Below are 9,328 nucleotides of genomic sequence, written 5' to 3' on the forward strand. Positions count from 1 at the left end.
TGGTTTTTTGAGACAGGGTTTCCTGTGTAGCCCTGGCTGTCCTGGAACTCACTCTGTAGACCAGGCTGGCCTCGAACTCAGAAATCTGCCTGCCTCTGCTTCCCGAGTGCTGGGATTAAAGGCGTGTGCCACCACGCCCGGCCCACTTTCTTACTTTTTATTTTGAGAGGAACTGTGTCATTTTGTTTTTATTTGCAACAAGATAAGCATCTGCTGCTACTCCTCTGGTGTGCCAGGACCTCTCACTGCTGGGAGACACAGCTCCCGATGTTTCTAGTACCACCATAAAACAGCACCAAACCCAAAACCAAACAGTAGTAAAGCTCCGAACAGGTCAGTTACAGCTCAGCTCTACCTACAATGGGGACAACAGAGGGACCGACAGAACGGAGGTAAGCACGCCCCTTTAATCCAAGCTCTCAAGACGCTGAAGCAGGAAGAGTTAGGTAAGGAAGACAGGCTTGGCTACAGAGAAGAGTCTGTCTCAAAAAATACAAAACAAAAGAAACAGAACTGCAAGCACATTCTAGAGTCTTCAAAACATCTGAAAATGGCTTCCTTGTACAAAAATCTTTCTCTATAGACTATTCCTACTGAGTAGAATGTGCATATGTGTGTGTTTCCCCAGAACTGAACCTAGGGTCTCACACATGTTTATTAAAGAACCTGCTCAACCGTGGAAAAGAAGCTGTTAGCTCTCTCTGAAGTTATTGCTAAACCCAAAGCATCTGGAAATGAAGTCTGTGTTGTAGGACTTAAAGTGACCTTTTAAACCAACCAGTTACAGTTTCAAAAACAAAAACAGTGCATATCTGCAGAGTGTCTACAAAGTGTCACCTGGTCCCTGATGTATATGCACCACTTAACTGTTTCTCTTTTGTCCTTCAGAAATGGACACAATTTTTGCTATTTTTATGTCTTATAATAGGTATGATTTTATGCCAAGATTAAATGATTATTAAATAAAGAAATATATTACACAGACTGTAAGATACATTAAATAATGAACACTTTAGGCAAAAGGAAATGTCATACAGTTCTGATGATTACAAATTGAATCCCATTTCTCTCAATACAAGAATCCTCAAAGGGAGACTTGTTTTCCTTCTGTGGTGCCAGGGATCAAAGCCAGAGTCTCTCACACACTAGGTAAACCCACTACCACTGGCTCCATCCTAGCCCAGCGGGATTCAGAGTTAAGAAAGGATCTCTTGGCCAGGAGTGATGGAGCACATCTTTAAAGCCAGCACTCTGCAAACTTGAACTCTCTGAGTTCACAGCCAGCCTGGACAGGACAGCCAGGGCTGCACACAATGAGACTGTTTCAAAAACACTATAAACAAACAGGAGCACAGTGGCTCAGTGAGGTTACAGGGTTGTATTTTGTAAGTTACCTGAACTTTCAGCTTCGCAGCATCCATCTTTTTACGGAACTCTTTCTGTAATTTTACCTTCAAAGCAACATCAGAAAGGTCTTTGCTCTCCAGGTCTTGTAGCTGCTTTCGGGTTTCAGTGAGCTCCACTTTTGCCTGCTCAGCTTCATGCTCCAGCTTTGTCACTTTCAAAGAATACTGTCTGCTCACAGACTTGGCATTGTTACCTTCAGCGAGACACAGCAGGGACAAGAATTACAAACTCCAACTCCAACCCTGTACTACTAGTGGCGGTTACAACTGAGCAACATCATTAAGCAGGCTTTTGACCGCCAGGCTCTCCAGCAAACCCAGCTTGCCACCAGCCCTTTTAATGACTGTCCTGTCTGGTTCCAGCTGGTCGCTTCACTGCTTTCTTTTGTGTTTAGTGCTAGAGTTAAGATCTATTTCCTTATGTATGTGTAGATCTATGTGTCGATGCCCATGTGTGTGGTACCCCTGGGGCCAGAAGAGGCCGTCTGATCCTCCGAAGCTGGAGTTACAAAGCTGTGAGTTACCCAGTGAGTTGTTTACATCTTCTCAGATTGTAACTGAGGTTTGTGGGCATCAAGCTGCAGCTAAGATATGAGGGGGCTGGAGAGGTGGCTCCTCAGTTAAGGGCACTGGCTACTCTTCAGAAAACCTGAGCTCATTTCCCAGTACCCACATGGGGACTCACAACCATTCACAACTCCAGTTCCATGTGGTATACACACATGCTACATCAATACTGTGGCATGCATATACATACACACAACAAATAAATATAATTAAAAATTTTTAAAGCATCCTTTAATACAGATATAACTATTTTTTTCCATTTCATTAAAGTAGTTAAATATTTTTAAATTTACTTATTTGTGTGTGTGTGTGTGTGTGTGTGTGTGTGTGTGCGCGCGTGTGTCCCCCAAATGTCCCCAGTGGAGGCCTGGGGATAACTTTAAGAGTCAGTTCTTCCTTCTACAAGGTAGATGCTGGGATTTAAACTCAGGCCCTGAAGATGCTCACTTTCTGAGTGTCCTAGGCGGTGTTCTAGTCTCCTCAGCTCTGTGAACTACTCTGTTGTTCTCTCAGTAAATCCCAACTGATGGTTAAATTAGCAGAACCAATGCATGCAACAGACATTAAAATCATTTAAATGGAGTTTTCAACCTAAATACATAGTGAACTATCTCCTTATTCTAAAACTCTATACCTATCTAAGACTAATATATACAACTGAGACTGCTGGGAAAGACAAGACCAACAGGCCTGGGTCCACCCCAGCCTGACAAAAGCTTGGTTTACCAAAGAAAAGAACGCTTAAGGACAAATCTTTATATTTTCAGACAAATAAAAATTACCTACAATTAAAGTCCAGCATTTAGTGTTAACAATAAACTACCAGGCTGAGGATCTAGCTCATTGGTAGAGTTCGTGTGTAGTATGCTCAAAGCCTTGAGTTCAATTCCCAATATGGAAAAAATAATTAATTAAAACTGAGCCCCTGGGCCTCTCACAGTATCCCATGCTAGAGCAAACTGTGGCTCCTAACCATTGCCCGGTCGGCCTCTGTGCCTACAGGCTGCTGGCTCTGCAGTGGGTCACACAGTGGGGGAAAACATGAATTAAGCCAACCCTGACTAATAATTAGAAGTGACTATTCTTAGGCCCTGGCTTACCTGGCACAGTTAGTGCCCAGCACATGCAAACACCTAAGCTGCTTTTGCCTTGGTTTTGCTATTAGTGCTGTTGTATTGTAGAGGGAATGCCACTCTATAGCCCAGGCTGTCCTTGGGCTCAGACTGGCCTTGAACTCACAGAAATCCTCTTCTTCAGCCTCTAAAGTGCTAGGATTACAGAGGTGAGGCCCAGCTAAATTCCTGGGTCTAATCCCCTGCTCTACAGGAAAAAGGAAAAGAAAAGTGTTCCTTTAAGGTATACACATAAAGTGCCACAAAGTTTCGGCCAACACACTATAGCTCACACTAGCTATAACAGTTCAAAGGTGAGTTCTGGCCTCACAGACACCTGCACATGCTGGCCCTGAGGACAGCTGTGAGCTGCAGACCTGGAGCACATCCCGCATCACAGGCAGTCTCAGATGTTCTTCCTTCTCACACAAGGACAAGATACTGTTACCTGTTTTAATTAACTCTTTGATCAGATCTTCTTTCATTCTGATGTTTATTGTAAGTTCTCTCATTTTTTGTTTAGCTTTATTAAGTATGAGTTCTGAAGTCCTTAATTTTTGTAAATTTATCTCTTGACTCTCCTGGAGAGATTCCATCTTCAAATCTTTAAAATCAAAACACAAAGCTCTCAGTGTATAAAATAATCAACTGAAGCAGAATTTTGGAACATTTAAAAACAGGGCAAAAATCAATCTAGAGTATCTTACAGAAAACTGTTGCTCTGAGAAACCATCATGACCGCGGCAATTTATACAAGACACCACTGAATTGGGCTCACAGCTTTAAAGGGTTAGAGGCCTGATAGCAGAGCCAAGGCATGGCAGCAGGGACTGCTAAGAGCTCACACCTTGACCCACAACCATGAGGCATAGAGCACAGTGGTAATGGTGTGAGTTTTTAAAACCTGGCTCCAGTGACACACTTCCTTCAACAAGGTCACCCCTCCTAATCCTTCCCACACAGTCTACAACTGGAGCCCAGGTACTGAAATAAGCCTACGGGGACTCTTCTCATCTAACCAACACATAGGGGGGTAGCAGAAGAAGAACGGGGGGGGGGGGATCAAACAGGGAGCATGTGTGGCAATTGACACCTAAGCTTTCAGCTTACAGAAGTTTTTAGTTTAAGTTTTTAATTTAAAATAAAACCTTTATACATATTATGCATATATTTTATCATACCTCATATGGTTAGAAGAATAGTTCCCTTTAGGCAGTTATCTGAGGTAGATACGGAGGCTGCTACCTTGCCCCTCAAGACTGTTGCAGTAGAGGGTATCAGGGTCTGAGCATGCACAGCCCACCACTGTGACTGCTCACTCCTTCTCTAACTGGGCTGGCACTCACATGCATTCTGGCCTGAAGAATTTCTAGACCAGTAACAAATGCCTCAAGGATGGTTACTTGACTAGCATTTACGTTTATTGCTTTTACATTCTAAAGTTATCATTAGTTTTATTTTTAGTTTAATTTTGATGGATATTATAAGCATGTTATTTTCATAATTTGACACTTTTGATATTAAATTCTCTATAATCTTTCTTTTGTGCATTAACCCACTTACAAGTCAAAATGTGAAAGTTAAAAGATCTTTTATTTTTATTTTTATTTTATTTTTGGTTTTTCAAGACAGGGTTTCTCTGTATAGCCCTGGCTGTCCTGGAACTCACTTTGTAGAACAGGCTGGCCTCGAACTCAGAAATCCGCCTGCCTCTGCCTCCCGAGTGCTGGGATTAAAGGTGTGTGCCACCATGCCCCACTTAAGTTAAAAGATCTTATTAGGTTTGCTGGAAAGTATCTCAGAAGTTAAGAGCACACGCTGCTGCCCTTGTAAAGGACCCGAGTTTGATTCCCCGAACCCACACAGTGTGGCTCATGACTGTAGCATCAACACCCCTGGTCTCTGCAGGTATTTGTGCACATGTGCACAAACTCACACACAGACACGCATGAGTTTAAAACTTGAATTAAAATAAAATGCAATGATCCTTGTTCACTGCCCTCCCTGCTGCCCTCCCTTCTTCCCCAACTTCAGCCCTTCTACACCCCCTGTCACTGCCTCTCCAACTCATGGCTCCTTCTTTGATTACTACTGATTCCATAACTGTTTTTAATAAAAACATCATTAGCATATAGGACACTAATTAGGCTTCAAGTGCCCCGAGGAGACAGACTCCTAGTGGGCTGCCCATGGGCGTTTCCAGTAATCAGCAGCCCCACACAAATCAGAGCGAGTCTGAGTCTAAACTGTCCCCAAGGTTTCTTCTCTACACAGCTGACTGGTGGAAACCTGTCTTTGTTTCTGAGACAGGAGCGCACGCAGTAAGTAATCAGGGTTACTTTGAATTCTCACTGCCTTGGGTCCTGAGTGTGAGACTGCAGGTACAGAACTACACTCAGGCTTTAGAAACCAAACCAAACCAAACCAAGATTATTAAGGAATGAGTAAGTTGGAAAACTGGAGGCAGAAGTGAGGCTGTGAAATGTGCTTCAGCAGCACAGGAAGCTCTATGCCCACGTCTGGCTTTGAGGGAGCCTGGAACCGACCCCTACACCTGTGCCATCGGAGGACACCTACCTCCATTCCCCAGAGAGGACCTCTGAGTCTCAGCCTGAGTGTCACTCAGTTCAACAAGAGAGCAAACAGAGCCTGGCTTTTTGGCCCATGAGTGACTTCTAGATCTAAAAAAGAACATTTTTAGAACATTAGGATTAAAGGCAACTTCCTCATTAGCATTTCCCAGGCTCTCAAATTAGATCCTCTAAAAGGGAACAGAATGGTTTTAAAGGTAATTGTATGGAACAAGCACATTTCACTGATACTCTGTAAAATAAAAGGATTACCTCCAACTCGGATCCAATGTTTGCAACCACTGTGGTAGAAGACAAAAATCAAACAACAAAGCAAAACAAAACAAAACAAACCCTCTCTGAATGCTTAAGTCTAGTAGCTCAGTGGTTAAGGGCACTTGTTGCTCTTTCAGTGAGAACCCAGGTCCAATTCCCAGCATCTACATGGCCACTAGCAACAAACTGTAGCTCCAGGCCCAGAGAATCTGAAGCCCTCTTCTGGCCACCTCAGGCACCAGGAAGGCAGGTGGTACAAAGACATACAAGTGGTGAACACACATTCAAATAAAATAAAGCAAATAAAAATTTTTAAATATTTATTTATTCATTTTATGTATATGGGTACACTGTAGCTGTCTTCAGACACACCAGCAGAGGGCATCAGATCCCATTACAGATGATTGTGAGTCACTCACTACGCAGTTGCTGGGAATTGAACTCAGGACCTCTGTAAGAACAGTGCTCTTAACTGCTGAGCCAACTCTCCAGGCCCCAAGTTAATAAATTTTTTTAAATTAAAAAAAAAAAAAAAGACATCCATTCAAACACTATTTTCTTAATAAGTAAAGATGACAGAAGATTTAGCAGAAACTACCCACTACATATTAAATGAAAAAGACACTGCAATGAAGAAACCACCAATTATAAGGATAATGCTTACCAAGAGCCTCTGCGACATACCTAACTCTGGGTTTCTCCTGGTCCTCTGAGTCCTCCTCATCACTGTTGTCAGAAAACTGGCCATGGAGAACTTCGTCCTGGTCTTCTAAGTGACCCATCAGCATCTGACTTCGAGTTCTGAACCCAGCGAATACTTGATCCAGAGAGTATATAGGAGGACTTGAGCAGACCTTGCAAGAAACAAAACAACCAAAGAGGCAATTCTTTAATATGTCAACTCTTACCTCAGGACGCACAGTGTTTTGGGGAAGATATAGGTATAATACATATATCTTATGTATTCAATCACTGACAGTGTGCTCCCTATAAAATGTCAAAATTAATTCCTCAATACTATACAGATATACATTTCTTCCTGATACCATACAGCTCCTTCTCTTCTACTTTCAGGAAGGTTTTATGGAGGACAGCAGTCAGGATAAAGCTCTAGAGAAGCATGATGACACCCCTACTCTCTGGAATGGCTTGTGTCCCCAGCAGAAGTGCGCATAACTCAACTGTCCCAGATCAAAGCCATGGGAAAGGGCAGGGCTACCGCAGGATACAAAGCCCCTCCATTTCAAATCCCAACACAGGAAATCTCACATCTGCATTCTCCCTGTTATGACAACATTCCAACTCGGGAAATCAGACACATTCACTCATCCTTGATACATGCGGAGGACAGACATTACTAAATTAATGCTCTGGATGATACCTTAGTGTTATTATACAATAAGTAAAATTTATGGGCCACCTAGGAATACTTAATATTATAATGTTTCTACTGAAAATGTATTTTAAGTGCTCAAAATGACTCTGGAAACACAGTGGAGTAGAAAATGCTTTTAGACTTTTGTTCTAGATTCTATTTCCAAATATTTCCTTGTCCCTCACCTCTCAATAAAGAAATAACAGGATGACTTCTCAAAAACAAAGTAAATAATGAAATCTTCGGGAGACATTCAGTGTGTTAGGGCGAGTCACTGCATAAGCCATTAGAACTGTCATGTAGAGCAGGGCGCAGGTATCACAGTAGTTTTCCCTCGCTGAGGAGTCATTGGCAGACAGTGAATGCTGAGAGAGGGAGAGGCTATTTCCTTTAGGTGTGTGGCCACTGGTAGGTTCCACACACCTCAGTGGGTGAGCCCCTGCCCATGCACATACGGGCAACACTAACTAGACTTAGTGGGTTAAGTAAGTACATAATTATTGAAGGACATGTACTTGGAAAGGAGATGTGACAGGGGTTTTAGGGGAGCTGGAGAAGGAGAGAAAGGGATGGACATTATTACACTCATGTGTAAAAATTTCAAAGAAAACTTGGTACCAATCCCCTTACATCTGATTTCTGTGTTCCTACGGTTGGTCACCTAGTGACTGTCAACAATGAGGTGGATAGGGAGTAAAGGTTTAGGCGGCCTCCTAGTGCTGAGGGTTGAGGTACAAGGGAGAGACCCTCTGGCCTTCCTGTATAGTTCCCTTCTCTCTGTCTCCAAGCCACTGAAGCAATGGAGCTGTTTTGCCACCTGCTCCAGTGGCCATGATGTTCTGCCTCACAAAGAGCCTGGAAACAAGAAGCCTAACAATCGAGGACTAAAACTAAAGCTCTCAGCCGGGCGTGGTGGCGCACGCCTTTAATCCCAGCACTCAGGAGGCAGAGGCAGGCGGATTTCTGAGTTTGAGGCCAGCCTGGTCTACAGAGTGAGTTCCAGGACAGCCAGGGCTACACAGAGAAACTCTGTCTCAAAAAACCATAAATAAATAAGTAAATAAATAAAGCTCTCCTCCTTTGAGTTGCTTTTCTTAGTTTTTGGTCACAGTGATACAAAGGCCTAATAGTAATGGAAATTAACTACATATTCAACCATAAAGAAAATGTTAGTAGCTTCCTAAAACAAAATTGAAATTAATGATTACAATGGTTTAAAATATAAAACCTAAGCATTTAAACCTGAAAAGCTACCAGTAAGAATAACATTTGTTTTACTGACCACAAAGCGCCCAAGCCTGGGACATAACAGAGGAGCCGTGGATATATGGTGAGGATGCGGTGGGGTAGTGCGGTGTTGGGCACTGTCACCTGAGCCTGGGACATAGCCAGGTACCATGGGTTTATGGTGAGGATGCAGTGTGGCAGTGCTATTGGATGCAGTGCTCTCATAAACTCTGCGCATCCCACCAGGATCCCCACGCTTCTCTAAGGAGCTGCACTCGCTCAGGTTCAGCCCCATCTGCACCTGCCTGATGCAGAGCCTGCCCTCCCTGCAGCTGCTGCCTCGCCTACTTCTCCCCTTGACTAACTCACTACAGAGATCTCACACAAACGACTTCCACTCATAACATTAGTAAGTAGGAACAAAACTTAGTCTGATAATTCAGTCTTTCTCATAATACATTTTTTGATTTATTGCACAAAAGTCTACATTGATGCTGGAGAGCTGTGCAGTGGTCAAGAGCACCAGCTGCTCTTGCAGAGGACCTGGATGTGAACTCAGTCTCAGGGGATCTGATGCCCTCTCCAGCCCACATAGCGCCAGGCAAGCATATGATACACACAGACATACATAGCCAAAACATCCACACACACAAAATAAGCATTTTCAAGATAAACCTACATAGACATAGGTTTGCTACCTACATATTCACAGATAAAAGCTAAATCCACACTTCATGTAATGCTTATGCTGTCTTGACTGTCACTCAGAATGCCAAACCACACCAGAGTTTCACC

The 9,328-nt window shown here is 43.1% G+C and overlaps 1 protein-coding gene across 1 annotated transcript in view; it reads right to left on the minus strand.

The window, feature by feature from the left end:
• Kif27 (kinesin family member 27) overlaps window positions 1–9,328 on the minus strand; it is a 71,445-nt gene that overhangs the window by 37,910 nt on the left and 24,207 nt on the right. Inside the window, exons 5-8 of the mRNA XM_021215381.2 lie at window positions 6,616–6,785; window positions 5,663–5,766; window positions 3,534–3,689; window positions 1,395–1,600 (exon numbers count right to left, since the gene is read on the minus strand). Of these exons, the coding sequence (XP_021071040.1) occupies window positions 1,395–1,600; window positions 3,534–3,689; window positions 5,663–5,766; window positions 6,616–6,785 (636 nt within the window). The remainder of the gene's footprint in view (window positions 1–1,394; window positions 1,601–3,533; window positions 3,690–5,662; window positions 5,767–6,615; window positions 6,786–9,328) is intronic.

This window comes from Mus pahari, chromosome 16 (genome assembly GCF_900095145.1).
Source record: "Mus pahari chromosome 16, PAHARI_EIJ_v1.1, whole genome shotgun sequence".
NCBI lineage: Eukaryota > Metazoa > Chordata > Mammalia > Rodentia > Muridae > Mus > Mus pahari.